Genomic DNA, 22,838 nt, shown 5'->3' with positions numbered 1-22,838 from the left:
TCAATCAAATAATAATTTTAAACGGCAAATAATTTTTTTGAGAAACACAAAAAAGACGGTTGGAGAACTCGTAGAATATTACTCTTGTGGTACATGCAGTTTTTCCCTTTCCCCTTCCATGTATTAATTGTAAAAAATAAATCGAAAAAATTAAAAATTAAAAATTAAAAAATTGTATAATTTTTCTTTCTCTATCTGTTGATTATTCCGTCATATATTTGCATAGAATCAACAGTTTTTTGTCAAGCTACCGACCAACAAATGTTCGTTATCAGTTATCAGTTATCGCCCAGCAGTACTCCAAGTCATGTAGCGTGGTTCACCACAAATGAACCACAAATAGCACAAGTTTGGAGTGGTCCATTAATGGAACAACTTCATTTGGTGGGTTTTATGGTTTTATCATTCATGGAACCACAAATTTTAAAAGTTATGTTTGTTAAACGTTTTGAAAAGAAGTCGTGCCACTTTTCACATCTATTTATCAAATTTATGTTATACTGACTGACATGATGTGTTTTAAGTGATTTATATTTTTTTTTTTCAAAATGGGTTAACATGCATAGAAAGCCACTTAAAACATGTCAATGATGTCACGTTAGCTAGTGTAATAAATAGGTGTGAAGAGTAACGTTACTCTTTCAAATTTTTTTTCTTTTTTCTTTTTTCTTTTTATCTTCGTGTTTTTATTTAAAATTATTTTTAATGTGATATAAAGTTGAGTATTTGTATTGGTGGGATCCACATTTGACAAAATGTCTGCTGTCCACCGTCCACCTAAGAAATTCTTTTGGTAAACTAGGTTTATGTTTTTTCTTCGAGGAAACAAATACTAAATATGCTGATTTTGAAAAAATCACAAACAATTATAGAGCTAATTTCTTACATATAAAAAAATTAAAAATTCATATATTTCAATAAAGGACATTAATTAATTTCCTATGGGATTTAACTTAAGTGATGTAAAAAATAAATAAAAAAATAAAATCTAAAACAACTACGTTGTAGTTTTTTAAAGGTCTAGATTTAATCACAATTTCTCTATGTTTCTCAAAGAAAATTTTGAAATTCAATTTACACCTACAAAACCTAAGCCTAATCCATTCCTATTAACATTGGACAATCACCTTTGATATAGGGATTTGAAACCTCCACATATCATGAATAGGAGTGTAAACGAGCTGAATTACTCGTGAGCTTACTTGAGATCGGCTCGAATAAACTCGACTTGTGTTCGAATCGATTATTAAAGGAGCTACTCGTAAACACAGAATTAAGCTCGATTATTAAACGATGCAAACTCGTACAAACTCGGCTCAACTCAATTAAAGCTCGTGAACCCGCTCATATAAGGATCGACTCGTGTATATATATATATATATATTAATTTGTTTATATATAACTTATTTTTATAATATAGTATATTAGCAAACAATGTACTATATATAAGCATAAATTAAGTAACAAATAACAATGATCATTGGTCAGTATATATTAATTGGTTATATATAATTTATTGGTTATATGTATATAAAATAGTAAAATGGAATAATATCAATATTTAAGTGTTGGTCATATGATACAATGACAATTCATATACTTAATCATATTATTCATGTAATATAATAAGATTATAGGACTATATGATCATATAATAATATAACATTGTGGCATATGACATGTAATCACTTTATTATATGTTATAAGTATTATCATTAGATATTTAATAATCATTGCATCATTTATTTTTATTTTTTTTGTAAGTTATATAGTTTATTTAACATACAACAAAAATATATATTGTTTATATGTTATATAATGTAATATTAATTTTTAAATGACCTCACCCCTTTTTTTTGTATGTTAAATAAACTATATAACTTATAACAAAATCAGCCGAGAGGAGCTTAATTTTTAACACTCGTCATGAGCTCGAGCTCATTTAGTCAATTTGAGCTTAATTTTTAAAAACTTGTCAGGAGCTCGAACTCGGCTCGGGCTCATGATAAATAAGATCGAGCTCATGATAGATGAGCTCGGCTCGAGATCGGGATATGATAAATTTAAATGAGCTGAGCTTGCACAAACACTACTCGCTCAAGCTCGACTCGTTTACAGTCCTATTCATAAAACAAGAAGAAAATTCTGATATAAATACTGAATTAAAGGAGATGTACTATACATTCTTTTTTTCGTCATTTTCTCATCCTCAAATTTTTCAAATTTATAAGTAATCTGGGGATCCATGTAGTTCTAGCTGTTCATGGGAAGGACTGAAATGGCTCTTGGCTGGGTAGCTTCAACCTAATTATTTGATGTTTGGACCATATTTCTCACATGGTCATTGTTTCCATTACTTGAGCCCGCGTTTCTTATTTCGCAGAGCACAACATTATTAAACTGCAGAAAAAGAACAAAAAGAAACATTAATATATGTTGATATTGGTCTCACATCAGTTTAAGAACAGCAGGATTGAAAGTTTTTAAAGTTATCAATAGGCATATAACTGTTATAATTAATGACAAAGCATTTGAAATATATTAATACAAAATAAAACATGTAAGTTAAGTACAAAAGAAGCTATTCTGCTCTCCTAGTTCAACATAAAGTATTGCTTCATCTCTGCAAGCTAAGTAGATAACTTCAAGCCACATTTTCATAAATTTGACCATCCATCTCAATAGGTTTGCACACAGAATGAAGCAATGGTTGCATTGGTACCAAAACTGCAAAGAACTCCCACCAAAATAGGCAGACAGAACAACAGAAATTTGAAGTAAACTTATCCCATGTCATGATTACATGCAACTCTGGTTCTTTCTAGCAGATATGCCTCGAGTCACAACCTAACTCGCTCACAAAAAGACTCAAAACACACGCAGACAGATACCCAACTTCATTTTTAATAAACAGTAAATGAAGGCAGATAGAATTTGTTAGTAATAGAGGTATATGTATATCCAACATGTTTTTGTTTTCTGTTTTCAAGACAAATACATTAACAAATAACTTAAAACAAAAACATTTTTAAAGATGGACAAATAGATGGACTTGCACTCTGAGTTACAAAACAAGTCAAATGTTTTAAGAAAAACTTAACTTATAACCCTTGATATTTCTTCACTTTCGCAGTCAAATACTCAAACTTTAAAAAATATCAATTTCGGGTATCTATTTTTCAATTTTTTTTCAATTTCAATCATCCGCTAGAATTTTCCGTTAAATCCTATCAAAATTCCCTTATGTGATTTTTTTTAAAAAAATATATATAAATTTTCAAAGATTTTGTCATGATATTTTTGCAAATTCCGTTAAATTCTGACTAACATCTAAATCCTTGCAATTTTTTTTCCCTTTTCTTTTTCTTTTTTTCCTATAAAAAAATATGAGTATTTTTAAAATTTTAATAGAATTTAAAGAAAAATTCTAATGGAGGATTGAAAAAAAATAAAAAAATAAAATTAAAGATAAATACCTGGAATTGACATTTTTTAAAGCTCACTACAAAAATTAAGCTTATTAGTGACGACATTTTGTCACTGCTAATGGAGTCGTTGCTAATAATCCAACGCAAATAATTAATAGCAGCGACATGTTGGGTCCACGCTAATGTTCACTCAATTTGTCGCCGTAAAAATTTTTGTCGACGCTAAAAAACTGTAAAACTGAAATCACTATGTCGCCGCTAATGAACTATCATTAGCGGCAACATAGTGGTCACCTGTAATGATCTATTATTTTCGCAGCGACATAAGGTCGCTGCTAATGATGTGAAAAAAATAAATAAAGCATTATTAGCGTCAACTTTATCGCCACCGCTAATAATGTTTTATTTTTTCTTTAAAAAATAAAAAATAAAATCGCAAAATTAGAAACAAAACCAAATCCAAATTAAAAATTCGGCAACAAATCCATCATAAACTAGGGTCATTACCAAATTTATTTTTTTAAAAAATAAATAAATATATAAACACATGAATATTTTGGAAATTTTGGTAGGATTTAACGAAAAAATCTAACAGAGAGTTAAAATTTTAAAAAAAAAAATTTGAAAAATAGATACTTTAAATTGACACTTTTCAAAGTTTGGGTATTTTTTTTCAAAAATGGTAAAAGATCGAAGGTTATAAATGAAATTTTTCTAAACCATAACGATTATCTGATACATGAAACTTAACAAAAATACCGGAGGGGGACGAGGTTGAGGAGGCAAATTTGTGGACTTGATCCTCCAAGCGTTGAAATGTTCCAGGGATAGCCTTTTGATTTGACCAGCTTGGTTTTCTCCAATATCTCACCATTTTTATCTTTTCTGGTTTTGTAAGCATTATACTATCACATATTGAAATAGACAAAGATGAGAATCACTTAGAGTCCTTTTAATATCAATTGAGTCACACTAGTACAATGAAATACCAAATGAGCATGTTAATATGATTTCTGATCATATTTTGCGTGCCTATCACACAACTATTATGACCTAGCTTATGAATGGAAGAAACTATTAACGTTACAATTACTAAATTTTTTTTTCTAAAAGTTTATTCACAAATTATGTGTCAATCATGGCATGAAATTATGACATATCACGTTGGAGCCAAAAATTTGGGAAGTAGAGGCAATGCAAAAATATGGGTTTTTTTGCCTCCTCCCACGACCTTTTTTCCTTTTTGCTTCTTTTTTTGAATTTTGAATTTTGAATTTTTTATTTGATGCAAGGATATATTGGATATTTTGAGTCAAAAGTGTACCTTACATTACTCATTTTCTGGGGGATTTAATTGAAATTCCTAATGAAGGGAGCCAAGTGAAAGGGCTAAACAGTTTTTTGAGATTAATTACAGCTTTTTAATGTTTCGAAAAACATTGTAAATTATGTGGTAATTTGAGCGGACAACTGTAATTATTATTATTATTATTATTATTATCTATGTTTAAGAGGAATTTGTGCTTCGAGTTCTCCATGTCCTCCCCTCTTTAAGAACACAAGGGAACCCAAAGCACAGTAGTCCTCCACTTCTTTTTATCTCCTACGCGCTTAGACGGGAACACTTGCACATAAAACGTAAAACTTAAAAAAATAAAAATAAAATAAAAAATAAGAAGGAAAATGGTGAGATGGAACAGCACCTTTACTTCCTCAAGTGTAGACGATTCTTTCACCCTTTTGTTCTATAATTTTTTCAAAGGTATAGATTTAGTTTCAAGTTTTTAATGAGAAAGATATAATGAAATTAAATCTTTGCCAATAAGAAAACTATAGCACATATACCGTAGTTTTTTTACAACACGTAAGCCAAATCCAGTATAGCGCATGCCTCTTGCTTTTTACCATGCCTTGAAAAATAAATGTTACATACACTTTCACTTTCATACTTCACAAGTGTACACCCCTTGACGTGGTAGTGAAAATCACCATTTGATCTAAAATCTAATAGTGATCCATCCAAAATCTAATGATGATTTTTATTGTCACGTTTAAGAGTGTGAGAGTTAAAATGTGTGTAGCATTTCTCTATGTTGAAATACTTGGATATAAGCCATTAATTACTGCATGTCTTATAAAGAGAATTGTGCATCTATATAATTGGGGGCTTTCAGAACAAACTTCGAACAAGAGAATGATTAGAATATCTGAAAGGTAGAGATGACTGAAATGTTATTGACACATATAAAAGTTTAAAAAAAAACAGCCCATCCTCAGAGTTTGAATACCATAATCATAATAAATGGGGGGAAAAAAAGGCCTAAATTTTTCTTCTTTTTTTTTTTTTTTTTGGATGAATAACAAACCGTATTCATATTATAACATCTTTCAGTCATCATGGAGGATACAAGAGGTTTTCCTTATTATTCAAAGTAACTAAGCCAAATAAGCATTTCTTCCTTCCTATCTTACGATAAGAAAGGAAAACAAAGAAGAAAATTATTGCACCAGGCATTCATATGAGATGCCAGAGAGAGAGAGAGAGAGAGATAGTATTCCATACTCGAATGAAGCATAGAGAAGAGCTCACATATTCAACTGAATATTAGTTACCCAAGCATCCATGACATAACAAGACGACAAGTATTCCTACACACAGCTTCACTAATGAACATAATCTTTTAAGACTTGGTTTCTCTGCTCTAGCTTTGCATTCCTTTGCCAATTCTCTATTGCTTTACCAACTGTAGCATTCGCCTCACTTATCTCCTCAGCAGAGAACTTGTGCTCTATGATTCCCAAAGGTCCAGGCTGCAGTACCTTTACAACAGTTTCCATCTCTTGCTCCAGCTGCCTGTGCAATATGAAACATCCCATAAAATGAGTCAAAACATGAGATCCCCTTTAACAGTACAGTTTGTACAAATACACAACCAGAAAAACATCTGCCATTAAAAGAGTTGATAGGAATAGTTTCAAACAAGGGCATCCGGTAGAACCTTAAAACCGAACCCTAGCAAGTAAACCCGGGATGGCATCATATTTCTAATTGATCCCACAACAGATTATGGATCCAAAACTTTCAAATGCCAGGGGAGAAACATTGGAACCCTATAAATTCTACCAAACATTTACCCTCTTCAGTTTACAAATGGAGGTCACACTTTTTCTTCAAAGATAGTAAGGGGAAAACATTTCGCTACTTCAAGCCAAAATGTCAAGAGGGCAGCATCATAATGATGAGAGCAGGCTAATTAAGATTGCACTGTAATGAGACGATAAGGTAGTCCTAAATGTTAGAGAAAGGAACTTTTCTGAATATTTTTCACCCACTGAAAGATGACTAACAATACAGCAGTTTTCCTAATATGCACAAAGTTCCCATTCTACATTGGGAGACCAAATTTCAAATATTTATAGCAAGTTAAATAGAGCTCAAACCTTTGAAATTTGAATGCACTCTTCACTCTTTCTTAGCAGAAACATTGGGCTTCTGATGAGGATTAGGACTAAAAATCTCTGGCCAACCCATTAATGGCAATTAGCAAAATCATTCATTTGCGTTCTAATTGTTTTCCCAATCATATACAACATTCCAAATTATATAATATTAATCTATAAACTAAATAAAAATTAGTGAATGAAACAGCTTCAATTACTCATAAAGAAAATCTCAAAATATTTGGCCAAAAAGAGTTGTATTGGGCATAATGGGATTGGAGGGTTCTATCTTATCAGGTACAAAACAATGACAAAGAAATAGAATGAAAAAACAACTTTATATACTAGAAATTTACTTTTTCCCTCATTTTCTCGGCAACCAAACAAAGTTCGTCACAGTACCTGAAGAGCTTAGAAAAGGGCAAGGAGTTTCCGAGCCGAGCAAAGGACAGCGGCATGTCTACCGCAAAACGCACCGGTTCGATTCCTACGAACACACGGCAGACGATAGACAGATCAGGATCGACTAGGGTGCGGTTATCCTGTTATTGAAAACCCGTTATTAACCGGATAGCCGGTTTTCTGGGAAAATTATGAATGGGTGTCGTTTTTTTTTCTTTTTGAGGAATTAATTCCAACTAATATTGGTGCGGATTCAACCTTTCTTATACCATGTAAGTTTCAAACAGTATCGCAGAAAAACAAATGATCTAAAGAAAAACATAAGAGACAATGTTAAAGTAAAATCACATAAAGCCCACTCACAAAATTTTCAAAATACTAATCGAAATCTGCAAATATTTCCTCTCCAAAAATTGCCAACAAATCTACAAACAGACCGAGAGAACCTTTGACGTGGGCACTGGGCGTCTTCGGCGTGGGCGTGGGCGTGGGCGTGGGCGTGGGCACTGGGCGTCGTCGGCGTGGGCACTAGGCGACGGGCGAAAGAGAACGATGATGGGCAATTTTTGGCGAACACAAGAGTTCGAAAACCTTGTATAATGTGAGTGAACAGTGGAGAAGAGTGACCAGTTTCTACCGAGGAAAATAAAAGAAAAAAAACTAAAAAAATTAAAAAACTGAAATTTTATTTTTTAAATTGAGAATAATCTCAGTTGATTAAAATTTTTTTATTTTTTATTTTTTCTCGAAGTAAAAATATGAACTTATTTTAAAAAAAAAAAATAGATTCAATCATTTTAAAAAATCACTCTCTTTTTGTAAGTTGTTTTTCTTTTTTAAGAAAAAAAAAAAAAGAATTATTAACACAACTTTTGTCATATCAGCAAATCAACAAATCATCCTCTAAAACAAATTTTATTTAATAAATATTACATACAGAATTTATTGAGTAATTTTAATAAAATCTTTATCCAAATTTTGCTACTTAAATTATGCTTTCATTTGATTTAATCAATGTTTTTTTATAAAACAGACTACAAGAGTTATTCTTTTATATATGTAAAATGATAGAAAACAAAGACTACATATTATATTTGATATATACATCATATTATGAAAAAAATTATATCAAAAACATGGGGCATTATGTCTTTTGGATTTATTAACCGATAAATTCATACTAATTTATAACCATATTAATCCAACAACCTACAACAAAGAACTGTAAAAAGGTAGACGGCCAAGATCTGTCCAAAATATTAAAAATTAAAAAAATTAAAAAAATAAATAAATAAATAAAATAGGTGTTTGACCACCTCTGCCAGCCATGGACGTCGCAAGCACTAAATTTTTTTAAAAAAATAAAAAATAAAATTTTAGTTTTTTAATTTTTTATTTTCAAATTTATTTTTTATTTTTTAATTAAAAAATCACACGTGATGGGTATTATAGGTATTTTTTTTGTCAAATTGGGCATTTTTAAAACTTTTTGATAGTTTGGGAAGCCAAAGTCCAACTGTTGATAGTTCAGGGAACTATCCGTAAAATGACCAGTAGTTTAGGGAGGCTAAATTATAATTTTTCTTTCTAATAATTAAAAAAAAAAAAAAAAAAATTGGTTACCGATTACTCGGTTATTAATCAATTTTTTAAAATAATATAACCAATAATTGCAATCGAGTATTTGGTTGCAATTATTTTTTAGGGTTAAATACATATTTGCCCCCTGTGCTTTACGACCTTTATTTTTTGCCCCCTCAGTTTCACTTTTTATCAAATTTGGTACCTGTGGTATGTGAAAAGACGGAAATGGTACATCCGTCTGATTTTCCGTCCAAAACTAACGTCCACCTACGACATTTTCTGTCATGTTGTTGTCTGGATGTTGTTGGAAACGATGTGTAAAGAATTAGGTTCTGGGCTTCAAATTTTTAGGTACCCAATGACGTGGGTGGACGTTAGTTTTGGACGAGAAATCAGACGGATGTACCATTTCCGTCTTTTCATATACCACAAGTACCAAATTTAATAAAAAGTGAAACTGAGGGGACAAAAAATAAAGATCATAAAGCATAAGGGACAAATATGTATTTAACCCTATTTTTTATTCCACCAATTAAAGGTTGTTATTTGTTAATAGTTACCGGTTATTTTCGGTTTTGTTTTTCTGGCAATCGCTGTATGATACAGCCAGCGTTTCTTTGTACAATCAAAACGTTCCGTTTTACAGTTTTGGAGGCCCAAAAAGAAACAGTGCGCGACTCCATTGAGTATCGAACCCAGATTCTCTGAATCCGTAGAGAAACACCTAACCTTATCCATTGGGCCATAGAGTTATTAGCCCATTAACTGCTCATAATGTTATTATTAGCCCACTGTAAATGATTTTATTATTATTATTATTTTTATCAGGGTATTCCAGTTTTACCATCTAGTCAAACAGTACCTTAGGCTATCTTACAAGAAGTGGTAATTTACCACCATACTAATCTTATTGTGATAGTGATTTGTTCTTAGTTGAAGATTTTCACTTGCCTAGTTAATCTTACTCGGTACCCTTACAAATAAAAAAAAAAATTGTCCTTCATATTCACATTTCACGGGCATTGGTTTTTAGCTCTCTCGTTTACACATGGTTCAAACCGTTCAACAATATCTTTTGTAATTGAAATGGCGTTGCAGAGAAAACTAATTATTAGATTTTACCAATCTACTAAATAGCATTTACTCGTATATATAAAATGAGCAATGCTACATACTAGGTGCTCTTTTTCTACCCTCATCTCAACCCTTTGAGTTAGTCCAGTCCAGTCCAGTCCAATCAAATAAGGGTGCAAAGGGTATAGTATTTATCATTCCTAAGATTTAGATGACATGAATTAGTGGCCAGCAATTCAAAATCAAATCATGACAGTCACGGTTTTGTCTGCAAGGTCTATAAAGAAATGTGTACTATGATATGCCAAACTTCTTCCTGTTCATGGTTAATTTGGTTGCTCTCTGCTTTCTTTCTTTTTCCCCTTTTTCCATTTTGTCTCATCTTGGGATCGTTCTGTAATTGATCATAATAAGCACTGTTGGCAGTTTGCTCGATCTCACCATCTAGATGTGCTAAAAATGACAACGTTCGGTCTTTATCTGGGCTGTCATATCCAAATTATATGGTCCACACTCCACAGACACAAAAGCCTTATTGGTGGGTGGGATGGAGATTCTTTGTTTGGTACGTAGAATTCGAATAATAAATATGAATTATAAGATTTACTTGTTCGAATGTACTTGGAGCCGTTCGTCTATTTATTTTGACAAACAAATTTCATATGAATTTTTTTATATTTATTTTTTTGGATTAGTAGCTATCTAATAAGAGAGCCCCTTCTGTCTTGTCCGGTCAGGGCAAAAAACATGAGATTTTTGCCCACCAATAATCAGTCAACACGTCAACTAAACACAAAAAAATGAAATGCTACTGATGCACCGAATTCCTCCCACAACTTCCCATTTTTCCCTTCTACAAAAAAGAAAACCCCCAAATCACTATACTGGACATTGAAGAAATCACAATATCTGCACCATCGCCGCCCCCGCAGCCCCACCGTGGCACTTGCCAGGCCAGACGCTACTGCCACTGACTGGACTGGACCACGCCACCTACGCTCAGGCCGAACCCCAACTGTCCGTCTTTCTTCATTTATCGCCCCAGCTTCGTCTCCTTTTCTTAAAACACTCCAACACTCTCCTCCTCCTTCGAACCTTATCTGTTGTGAAAACCGTGTTTACCACAACGTCTTCTCTCGTTCTTCCTTCATTCACCCCCAAAGCCACTTTTCTCTGCAATCCCAAACCCACTTCGGTTTCTCTGTTCTCCCTTTCCCTGTCTTCTCTCAGGCTTCATTGCAAGCCCATTTCAGTTTCTACTTCGTGGGTAATCTTCCTTTCAGTGTGGACAGTCATCAGCTTGCCGGTTTGTTCGAAAGCACTAGAAATGTCGAAAACGGTCGAGATATTGATTCTCGAATTTGGTTTTTTTCCCCACTGTTTGTTTTTTGGGTGCAGGATTTAGTGGTTTGCCCCTTTTTTTTTGGATTAAATTTTTTCTTGAAAAAATTTTTTTTTGGCAGGTGATTTATGACAAGACAATTGGAAGAAGCAGAGGATTTGGATTTGTTACCGTGGAAGAAGCTGGAATAAGCAGAGAATATGAGGAGGTGACCAAGGATTTTTTTTTTTTTTTTTTTTGTAGCAGACGTTGAAGAAATAAGATAATCGGGTGTTTTGATTTTATTTCATTTTTTTGTTCTAAACTAACGTGCCAAACTTTCGATAGAAGGCAAAAAATTGCATAGTTTCTGCCACAACCTTATTGAAGTATACTCTTTGAATAAAATAATTGTTGAAGATTCAAATTCGAAAAGGCTAATTTCCTTGCAAAATTATTTTATATGGAAATTCAAATATTCCTATATATAGTAATGTGAGTGAAAGATAATTATAACGACAGGTTCTTTTACTTGTCACATCATTTGACGTATATGGTTTAATGGCTTTCTAATCATCGTACATGGTTTATTAAGTTATTCAAAAAACAAATTAAGTAATGCAAAAAAGGCTCTATTTTTTCCATCTGTTATTTACACTTTTTCTAAAAAAAAATTAATTACAAAATATTCTAATTTTTTTTCACTTTTTATATCATATAAATTCTTTTTTATTACTGTTCAATTTTTTTTTTTTAAAAAAAGAAATCATATTTATCCCTTAGGTATTTTTTTTCTTATTTTAATTTAGTGTTTGAGTTTCTAATTTTAAGAATATGGTTCTTAAATTTTGCCTAAATTTTAAATAGATTCATTTGTCTCTCAATTGTCACGTCAACGTCAATATCAACACCTAATATCATTTTCTTTGTCATTCTAATCTTTCAAATTTGTAACATTAGAGAGAAAACCGTTAACTTTGATGCTGAAATAGACTTCAACATTGATATTAGGTGTTGACATTGACCCTATTATGTCAAATGAGACACATGTAACAAATGAAAAACCATTAACTATGATGGTAAAGTAATAGGGAACCAATTTGAAGTTTGGGCAAAACCTAAGAACCTTATTTTGAAAATAGAAATTCTAATAACTAAATCCAAATCAGATGATAACTTAAAGGATAAATATGATTTTTCCCAAAAATAATTCACTACAAAAAAAAAAAAAAAAAAATATTCACTTTTTCATACAAATTATTTATACTTTATATCACATCAATCACTTTTTATTATTATTTAAAGACGAAAGTCACCTAAAAAACCTTCACCAAACACACTGGGTGGGTCATGGGTGTACCTTAGGGGGATTAAATTGCACTTACAATTTAATTCATCAACTATCAGTCTTTTTCTTTTAAACCATATGGACCACCATAGTCACCATACTTGATAATAACAGTTAGAACACATTTGGAACTGGATTAAGGAAATCTTAATATGTGAAATCCAAATTAAGTTGGTCTTTAATTAAATCAGGGCTGGTTACCGATCCCTTTGGGTTGGAATTTGATGGTTTCCAAATTTTGACCTCGGGGTGGAGCAAAATTGAAATTTGAATTCCGAGTCGAGCAGAATTGTATGAAATTCCGAGCATAGTCGGATATCTTGGGTCGACTTGGAATTTGGGTTTACCGTCGAATTGGGCGTAGGTGTAGCGTAGGCTTCTTCTCCAAACTTTTAAGATAAGTGGTGATTGGTCTCTATACAAGAGCAACATATATATTCTGCTTGAAAATTCCAATCTCTTCTTCACACATGTAGAACACTCTTTTGTTTGTCATTGCAATAGAATCATTCCAATATTGAACATTAGGAAACTTTCATCCATCTAGCTGAATATTGTGCATATATTTTCAAATATGATGTCAACACTCCATAACAAAAGCTCAACATTTTCGATAAGCATATATGACGTCAAGAGTTCCTATAATGAAACTAAAACCATGAAAATTTTCATATTACAAAAGATTTTTTTTGAATTCTATTTCAATATTCTAAAAATCCTCACACCTCTGGACATACCTCTTGCATACAAATTTTGATTGAGTTCCTGCCTTCAGAGTCCATGGAGAGAAGTCAAGGAATTGATCTCACTGAACACATTAAACCCAGGATCAATACACAAATCACACTAAATATACATATATATAGATATATATTATACTATACACTCATGCATATATATATTCTACACATTTACACAGTTTATGAAACTGAGTGACGCCTTCGCTTCTGAAATGGAAATCGACTCTCTGAGTGAGCCTTACCTCCTATAGGCTTAATGCCATTAATCCGAAACAGGGAATTCAGCTTGCTTAATTTTTTGGTGAATGATTTAAATAGCCTATTGGCAGGGTGTGTCTTTACAAGCTCCTGTTTCATAGAAACATGGTCCTTCTCTAAGTCTGTTAGCCTCATTCTCATTCTTGCAACCTCAAGCTTCAGTTCTCTGTTCTCTCTTCTCACTGATGCATAGTTATCTCTTGGTGAGATTGCTCCACTTCCAGCACCACTGCCTGAACGTTGAGGGAACTGACCGTTGATTGCGCCGAAGAAGAACTGATTGTGATTCCCATTCATGGCATTCCGAAGCCTGATTTGCTCGAAGTATAAGACTTGGACAGCCATCTGAACAGGTAACCTCTCATTTTGTGCTGCATGGCTGCAGGCTTCTTGGGATAGTTTCTGACAGTCAATTGTTTTACATAGCCGGTAGCGTTCAGAGTCCTTAATATTTGGATGAACCTGTAATAAGAACTGTTAGAATATTAATCAAATGATGAAGTCTACTATTTTTAAGATGGTATTAGAATAAAGGTCTTGAGTTCGAACTCTGTCTCCGTAACGGTGATTTAACAAAAACTTTGAAAATGAAAGATCTAAATATAAGTGTGGTATTTTGTTTAATTAGAAGCACAAGTTGGTGCTCTAAACTGTTAGAATATTAATTAAATGGTTAAGTCTAACATTTCTTATTAGCTTAAGCTTTTAAGATAAGTAGTGATTTAACATGGTATCAGAACATACATCTTGAGTTCGAAGGCTTCTAATGGTGATTTAACAAAAAAAAAAAAAAGTGAAAAAGAAAGATCTAAATAAAAATGTAGTATGCTGTTTAATTGCTTAGGGGAGAGAGAGAGAGAGAGTAGCTTACTTTGAGGAAGATATCCACAGCTCTGTACAATCCATCACTTACTATACGAGCATGGTCTGGAAGCAGTTCTGCTAGTGCTATGAACTTTGATGGCAGCAAGTTTGAGTCTAGTGCAACTTCTGCAAGATAATTGTCCAGTAACTTTGATACCTTGAGAATTGAACTTTGTTTAGGAGATCCAGGGCTGTCAAAGTCGTATGCCATGTCACTTTCATCTCTCAAGTGACTATCATCATCATCATCCTCATCCAGGTTCAGAAAAATGGAGAATATCCTCAGGATTGAATCTGTATCATAAAGTGTGCTGTGATTGTTTCCATGTGAATTTGTGGGAATTAGGATGTCTTCAAGAATTGCCTGGTCCAGTTGCAGACCGATTCGCCTCTCCAAATCCGATCTGCAAGAAGTAGATGCTGATGCAGCTATTGCTGTTTTCAACAAACTCGAAAGAAATGCCATTGGAACAGGACTCTTCCTTGATTGTGTTGGTAGTAAGCTAACCATTGCTTCAACAATGACTCTTTGCTTCTTCTGCAATTCCAAATCCAAGAGATTTCCTTTCACCAGGTGGGGGTCCTTGGCAACAAGTCCTTGAAGAGAATTATGAGCATAGTTTACCAAAATTTTGCTTATCAAATCCTGTTTTAGACCCTTGGATTTTACTGCGGACAGAACCCGTTGGAAGAAATCAAGATTAAGCACTGTGAGTGATTTTCCCCACCAATCTGCTGGTGTTTCAGGCTCCATGTTTGGGAGAGATTTTGTAGGGAAGTTATGGTCAAGTTTTAATAAGCCTGAGGTGAGCTGCTCTTTGCATGCATTACTTGCAACTGCATTGATAAGCCTGCTAACCAGGTTGATCTCCTCTGATATGGGCAATAGGCTTTCACAACGGTGAAGAACAGATATTGAGGTGGATATATTGGGGAGCACCATCTCCTTTAGATATGTTTCAGTTCTACTTTCCAGATTTTTCTCTGCAAACTCCTCTGTCATTTCCAGAAAATGAGCTATGCATCGTAGCATAGCTACATTTGAGAGTGTAATCTCAACATTTACTCCATAACAGAACTTTGCAGCTAGTTCAAATGCCTCTGGTCCACCGGGAACAGCGGGGAGATTTATGCGTGAGACTTTTGAATCTTTTGCTTCCAACAACAGTTTCCGAATTCTTCCACTCCTAGAAACTAGAGGGAACTGCAAATGAACCATGACCATATGACTAAAGCTTCCAGTGAAGTTCTCTTACAAGTTTATAATTAATTTTACAAAAGATCTTCTGATTATCTAGAATTTTTTTTGTAGTTTCAATATTACTACTAGTTAAGGATGTCCCTATGGAGATTGTTGTAATGAATCTGCAGCTTGAAGTTATCATCTCAAAAAGGATTCATAAAATGAAGTTTGAGTTTTAATGAAAATGTGCAAACAGGTTAATTTATGACAAGAATTCTCCTTGAACAATTGGCAGCTCAAAGTGTGTAACATCCTTACCTTGTGAAGGGCGAGGCTTGAGGCTCCAACTTCGACAGTAAGATCACTAGAAACATCAGAGATTGGCCTGAAATAGATCAGAGAACTGGATGATTTAGCAGTCCAGAAAGACGAAAGAATTTCAAAGAAAGAAATGCTTGAAAGCATACATGTTTGTTAGAGCCAATACTTTAGATTAGAAAACCGTGCTGGAGCTTCTTCTACCATAAGCATAATGTGCATTATTCCTTGTACTCATGACTGTACACACCTTAAATCTAGGGACAGTGTGATCCTTCTTGATTACATGATTCGACTTGGATGGCCCAGATGGGAAAAATGATGACTCAATCATATTCAGTGAGTGGGACTGGACAAGCAGTGTTGTTCTAGGCAATATGGTTAGATTCGTGAATGGTTAAAAGTTGAACTAAAAAAAAAATCTATCTTTTGGGTAATTTGATAGCTATCTATGGTTGTTGTGTGTTGAAAATTAAGGCAGAAGGTTTGTCATACTCAATGAACTCTTGTACGGCCTGCCAGCCGTACTTGTCTATGGAGTTAAGGATGGTAAAAATGCAGAAATTATTTGGCCGGCAAACATTAATTGCAGTCCAAGATGTTGACAGTGCTTGTTATAGAATATGGACATTTATCAGCAGACCCTCGTGCAGCTGTCATATATATAAGGTTTTAAGGGTCAAGGTCACAGGTTAATCTGTCATATTCATGCTCACCTTTTCTGTGGTGTAGGTAGCAACAAGTGTTGTTTTCTTCCATAAAGTCGGAAGGGCTCTGGCTTTGGCTGATGAGAAATTCAATCCTATCTCATTGTTTTACATGTATATTTACCAAAGGGCTCTGGGGTTTTTTTTTTTTTTTTGCTTATTTGTTCATCCAAATTGGGCTGGCCATTGTTTACACGCCGTCAAACTCGACACGAAGGCAACACGAAATTAACAGGTTAGGATTAAAGAGTTTGACCCGTTTAATGTTAAGATTGACCTATGTAGTTTTATACTCGTGTTTCGACATGACTCAAACTCGACACGTAACGCTAAAACTAACAATTTTTTACACAAACTCCATTCGAAATAGCAGACTAGGGTAATAAAATGCAAACAACCCAATTGCTGCAATGTTTTTAGAAAGTCAGAATGTGGTTGAATGTGATCAGATCTACTATTATTGGTAAGGCAGTAAAAATGATGATTCAACTTATATTTCAACATTAATTGATAAATTTCAAAACATGTCTGGTTTGCTTTCCTTCTAGTCTACAAATCCTTGCACTTTGCATTACTAGTTTGAAACTGTATCATAATATTTACTGCTTTCAAACTTACTGTGGGTTTGCTTGAATTTCCAATCGCCAACTTGCCATGGTATGAGTGGTAGGAAAAGGTTGTATAAAATGAAACCAAACATAGATGAAACTTAAGAACTATATAACTCGTTGAGAGCCTAGAAGGAGAAGATTAACCCCAATGGGTTGGCTCGAATGGAAAGTCAATAGACTCGGATGCCTCATGAACCATCACGTCTATGGTTCGACCCCCTTTTAAGTGTAAACAATTTTTAGGGACATGCTCGCTGGCGAAACCTTGAGCTTTACCCGACCCGTATGAAGGGAACGCTTTACACGGTGTCTCGAGATCTAGTCGGAATACCCGGTCATTAAAAAAAAAAAAAAAAAAAAACAAAACAACAAGGAAGAGAAAATTACCATTCGGTGGCATGCCTTATGCTGGAACTTGGACGAAACGACCTCTTCCCTGATATGCTTGGCTTCAAATCACCAACAGTAACAACACCCATCTCTTCAAAAACCTGGCAGTTTCTTCCCTAAAATTCCTACTAAGAGCTCTGCAACTGCAACCCCACTAACAAAAATGTCGTCACTCTTTGAAGAAAATAACTGTCTTAACAACCTCTCTCATTTCAGTTATTTCATAAGGACACCCCTCCCACCTTCTCTGTGTGGAAAGAAAGCTGCAGTACTGAGATGAAAGTCACAAGAAGCCATGCTGGACTGAGGGGGTGGTGATGACTTTAAAACACACCTTAATGAGTGTTTATAATGTGCTTAATCAAAAGTCAAGACTTTTCGGTGAAAGGTAGGGGGAGTGACCTCCTTTTACATGGCTTTGGCTTAGAGAAATTGCAGGATTCCTGAAGGGTTGCAGTGCTTTTGGGGGCTATAATCATGGCTAGTGAAAGCTACCCACAAAAAAGATTAGCTTAAATTAATTAAGTCTAAATTATGTGTAAAGCTAACTAAAGTGGGAAACTAAGAGGATGAGTTGTATTACATGTTATAATGAGAGCCACTGCACACATGACATGAGTGGAAATATTGTTGCCTGTGTTGCCCTCAGAGCCAAACTTTGTCTCCTTGCTTTGTGAAAGCCATGTTGATTTCACCAGCAGGCAGGCGGCAGCAGCAGCAGACTCCTTGAAATTTGGCTGTTTTAGACATTTCTGTGCCATGGAGGACACCAATCCCAGTGATGCATTTCTGCCATCATAACAGACAACCAAGGAAACATTTCTGGTCAAAAAAAGGTGACTGACAATTAATAAAGACGTGTGACCCACGTAGCCAAGTTGAATTACTCATTACCTTACTTCAATATATATGAACAAATTAATTAGTTCATATATATATATATCAGAGTTAATTAATTAAGTGAATGTAAGCATGTAACTAGGTAGTATGTACGCCTACATGTGACAACTGTTGGATTAATCATGGCCTAAGATTGCATCGATCGGGTGTAATGATGATCCCATCAATCTTCCAACCCTTTTGTATTGCTGAATGACTGTTAGGTTATCAGCAAAAGTTGAGGTTGATCATGTGGCTAAGATCATTCCATTAGATGCCCTTTCTTAATTAACTTTAATTTCCCTCTATTAAAATATTTGCCTTAATTAGTAGTTAGCACCCACACAGCCAAAAAAATATATGGCATGGTTTTATTATATTGGTTTTTTCCTTTCTTTATTAAAAAGTAGGCAAGCGGTTGATTTAATATGAGAATCATTTTCGCAAATATATATATATATATATTAGAGAATCATTTTTGTTACTTTGAATAAAGTTTTTCTCTAAATTTGATTAGAAAAAAATTATCATATGCCAATTTAATAGAATAACTCAATTTAAAGGAAAACTTCATCATTTACAATGGAGTTTTAAGTCGGATGGCGAAAAAATTTGCAAAGAAATTACAACAATAAAGGAAATACAATTAAAGGGTGGGCAACCGAAACAAAAGTCCCTAAATAACCAGAAAATCAATGCGATAAAACCTAAAACTATTGGGAATTGGTCAAATAAATAACCCGGCCCATTGAGAGAACAAATGACCGCTAGGAGAGGCAATGTTTTCGAAACGGAAAATTTGCAATTAAATGCACTTTCTGCTCCACTTTTCTGTTTTTCTTTTTTTTTTTCTACCAATTTTGATTTCTCTTTTTCTTTTTCTTTTTCTTTTTCTTTTTCTTTTTTTCTTTTTTGGGGTGTTCAATTATTCATGCAAACTTTAAAGTGGATAAGTTGCATCAAAATGAGGAGTCATATCCTAAGAATATTTACATGTAATCATGTGCATTATTTTCGAGCAAAGACAAAAGCCTTTTCTTTGCTGGGGTAAAAAAGGGAAAGAAAAAAAAAACACAAGTAAATGAAATGATACTACCTAGAAACAACTTTTTTTTGGTGATAAACTAGGATCGGAATCACCCTTTTTTTTCTTTCAACCTGCCGAAGCAAAACAAGGCAAAAATATCTTGGACTGAATAATCATGTCTAGCTGTCTATTGAAAGCTCTCAAAGATATTTTCAATTTTTTTAAAAAAAAGAAAAATTCATTTTTACGACATATTATTTACAAACTAATACGATAGTAAAAAGAGTGTATAGTTGACAAATCAACTACTAATTAATTAAATTAATTAGCTAAATTGTTTATTTAAGCATTTTTCTAATTATGGACCGTTCCGGCAATTTGTAAAAAAAAACAAAACAAAACAAAATAAATCGCAAAAATGTTGTAAGACCCATTACCACCCCCTCACACCACTCTAAACAAAATTCATGTTCACTATTCACTAAGATAGTTCATATATCCTACATTAATTACCCAGATGACTATATATATAACTTAAGTAAACACACTTTTTATTATTTTATTTAAGGTAAATTAATGTTGTTCTTTGATCTTTCCCCTTTAAACTTGGAGAAGCATGTAAGTATCAGAAGTATCATAATTTTTCGAGACAATGACTGTCGGTTGAAGAATTATTTATGGGATCTGATAGGAATGAAAAGTAAATTATGGAGATAATGTTGAACTTGTGATTTTTGCTTTAATATCATATTAAACTACAAATTATCTCAAAAGCTTAAACTAAAAACAATTTGAATTTATTTATTTAAATTAATATTCCAACTTTATAAATGGAAATTATCTTTTTGTACTTTCAAGTTTCAACTTTTATTTACAAGTATGCACCATATCCAACGGTTCAACTTTTTTTGTGACATCAATTTTTTTTTTTTTTTTTTGAGCCATAATATTGGATCAGAACCAAAAAAAAAAAAATGAGCTGGTTTTTTTTTTTTTTTTCCAATACGGGGAAAGGAAAAATTTACAGAAATATAAAACAAATATAGGATGGGCAACCCTTACAAGAGCCATGAAACAATCAGAAAACAGTGCAATTAAAACTTAGAATTATTGAGAATGGATCAAATAAATTACTCGGCCCATAAAGAGAACAGGAGTAGGAAGAGTTGGCAAAACGGGATACTATGTCGGGTTTTGGTCAACTCAATTGACCCTCCAACCCGAACCCGACACGTTAATAAGGGTCATAAACGGGTTGGATGGTCATAAACGAGTTGACGAGTCATAAATGGATTGACGAGTCATAAACGGGTTGACAGGTCAACCCGTTTAGCCTGAACCCAAACTCTATAATTTTGTGTCGTGTTCATATCGAATTTGCAGATCGTATCAAAAATTGCCAACCCTAAGACTAGCCACACATAGCTGCTTGCAAAGACAATATTCTTGAAAATGAACTACCAACAAAGTAACAACTATGAAAAGCGAAAAAACAGTCCACATTAAGAAAATACTCACCGAAAGAGATTGAATCGGAGCCTTGGGTTGACAGGTCAACCCGTTTATGAACTGAACTCATTTAGCATAAACTCAAATCATATAACTTCGTGTTGTGTTCATATCAGATTCGTGAATTATGTCAAAAATTGACAACCCTAAGAGTAGCCACACAGAGCTAATTGCAAAGACAATATTCTTGAAAATGAACTGCCGACAAAGTAACAACTATGAAAAGCGTTAAAAAAAAAAAGAAAAAAAAAAAAAAGAAAAAAAAAGGTCTACATTAAGAAAAAAAAAAAACACCGATAAAGATTGAATCGGAGCCATCGGATTAAGGCCAAAGGATTTTTTTTTTCTCTCATTTTACAGTAAGCTAGTTAGGTGAAAGGGATGTGAATGATTAGTGCAGCTGAGGAAAGCAGCTGGTGGCCACAAATTACAATTATGGAGTACGGAAAACATATGCGCCGACCCTTTTGAATCTTCTGGAACATGATCGATCATAATATATATATATATATATATATATATATATATATATATGCTACCCTCCACATCGCATGCACAAGGATGATTGCATGGATCATTATGATCCTACGATGATCATTCCCCACACCTCACCAACCTATTTTTTTTTTTTTAATCTAAATTGGATATTATTTATGTTTTGTGACTTTCATCGTGTGACATTATTATATCATAGGTCATATATGATCAATAAAATCAACTTGATTTGCCGGAATATGTTACATCAAACAACAAACATGCTCTTCAAAAAAATTTATAAATAATTTTTTTTTTTTTTTTAAAAAAAACAACAACAACAACAACAAACACGCTCATAAGTTTCTCTTTTAGAATAATCAATAATTTAACATGGTAATAGAGACCTTGTTTATCTTAATTATAATTAAATATTTCGTATATTGAATCTCACAAAGAATTTGAGCCTGCACATAAAGATAAATATTAAAATTAAAATTAAATAATTAAATTCATCAATTTTTATGAACTTTAATTTTTAAAATAATTTAGTTTAACAATTGTTATAAACTTAAGTAATCTTGATAGAGATCGAATGAACCAAGTCTTATCTTTCACTAATTTTTTTTTCCTCAAGAAGTTGTCGTTCTCTATATTCTGACTCACATATTTGGACTTAGGAAATTGGCCTCATCCAGAGAAAAGGTATGGATGGTTGGAAATTGGCAACTTCGAATTGGAATACTAAAATAAATATAGTACCACTATTTAGTAGACTGATATATGACTATCATACAATTAATAAGATGATGAATAGTAATAATTTACAAGTGTTGATCTAATTAATTATGACTGATTTTCACTGTCACATCATTAAATATATATCGGTCATATAATAATCTACTATATAGTCCAAAGATATACATGGGCCTCCACATGATCCACCTTTGTTGAAAGTCTTGGAATGCCCGAACACAATCCCCAACCTTTATAGTTCACATATGGGCCTGTGGCATATTACGGGCCGTAAATGGGTACGGACTTCTTGGGATCCACGTAATCGATCATCAATTTTTTCAGGCATCTTTTTGTACTATTTTTGACGAGGATTATCAATGAAGCCTCTAACTCTTAAGCTGTAAAATGTGACCCGGATAGGTTGGGATGAATGAATGTTTGCTATTTTGTTCAAAGTGTTTACTTTGAACCAAAGCTTTTCCAATGTCAATGATGGCAGTTTTAGAGCTCCATCATTTGTTACAAGCAGAATTCCTTTGAAG

The 22,838-nt window shown here is 33.3% G+C and overlaps 2 protein-coding genes across 4 annotated transcripts; both read right to left on the bottom strand.

Annotated features, from left to right (window-relative positions):
* Positions 1-5,978: 5,978 nt before the first annotated feature.
* Positions 5,979-9,593, bottom strand: LOC133852500 (uncharacterized). The gene is made up of 4 exons (XM_062289268.1): positions 9,460-9,593; positions 7,718-7,904; positions 7,272-7,411; positions 5,979-6,282 (listed from the first exon to the last, which is right to left on the bottom strand). The coding sequence occupies exons 1-4, from the start codon at positions 9,591-9,593 to the stop codon at positions 6,093-6,095; spliced, it is 651 nt and encodes a 216-aa protein (XP_062145252.1). The 3' UTR covers positions 5,979-6,092.
* A 3,522-nt stretch (positions 9,594-13,115) lies between these two features.
* LOC133852030 (BTB/POZ domain-containing protein At1g03010) lies at positions 13,116-18,453 on the bottom strand. 3 transcript variants are annotated; one of them, XM_062288696.1, is made up of 5 exons: positions 17,667-18,453; positions 15,962-16,028; positions 14,468-15,664; positions 13,581-14,070; positions 13,116-13,406 (listed from the first exon to the last, which is right to left on the bottom strand). In XM_062288696.1, the coding sequence occupies exons 1-5, from the start codon at positions 17,756-17,758 to the stop codon at positions 13,390-13,392; spliced, it is 1,863 nt and encodes a 620-aa protein (XP_062144680.1). In that variant the 5' UTR covers positions 17,759-18,453; the 3' UTR covers positions 13,116-13,389. The 3 variants fall into 3 exon arrangements, with proteins under 3 accessions (XP_062144680.1, XP_062144678.1, XP_062144679.1); XM_062288694.1 differs by lacking the exon at positions 13,116-13,406 and having other exon boundaries at positions 13,413-14,070; positions 17,667-18,160; positions 18,253-18,453; XM_062288695.1 differs by lacking the exon at positions 13,116-13,406 and having other exon boundaries at positions 13,413-14,058; positions 17,667-18,450.
* Positions 18,454-22,838: the final 4,385 nt, after the last annotated feature.

Source organism: Alnus glutinosa, chromosome 12 (genome assembly GCF_958979055.1).
Source record: "Alnus glutinosa chromosome 12, dhAlnGlut1.1, whole genome shotgun sequence".
NCBI lineage: Eukaryota > Viridiplantae > Streptophyta > Magnoliopsida > Fagales > Betulaceae > Alnus > Alnus glutinosa.
Note: the sequence above shows the minus strand (reverse complement) of the source record. Positions and strands in the feature narration are given on the sequence as shown.

What these genes read in the sequence shown, in the direction of transcription:
- LOC133852030 (XM_062288694.1), bottom strand. Translation starts at nt 17,758, where the DNA reads ATGGGTGTTGTTACTGTTGGTGATTTGAAGCCAAGCATATCAGGGAAG. An exon ending in ATAAGGCATGCCACCGAATG is followed by an intron (nt 16,029 to 17,666) that starts GTAATTTTCTCT and finishes GATCTATTTCAG; the next exon opens with GCCAATCTCTGATGTTTCTA. An exon ending in CAAGCCTCGCCCTTCACAAG is followed by an intron (nt 15,665 to 15,961) that starts GTAAGGATGTTA and finishes GTTCATTTGCAG; the next exon opens with TTCCCTCTAGTTTCTAGGAG.
- LOC133852500 (XM_062289268.1), bottom strand. Translation starts at nt 9,593, where the DNA reads ATGGATAAGGTTAGGTGTTTCTCTACGGATTCAGAGAATCTGGGTTCG. An exon ending in TGTACAAAGAAACGCTGGCT is followed by an intron (nt 7,905 to 9,459) that starts GTATCATACAGC and finishes TTTCCTCGGTAG; the next exon opens with AAACTGGTCACTCTTCTCCA. An exon ending in CCCTTTTCTAAGCTCTTCAG is followed by an intron (nt 6,283 to 7,271) that starts GTACTGTGACGA and finishes CATATTGCACAG; the next exon opens with GCAGCTGGAGCAAGAGATGG.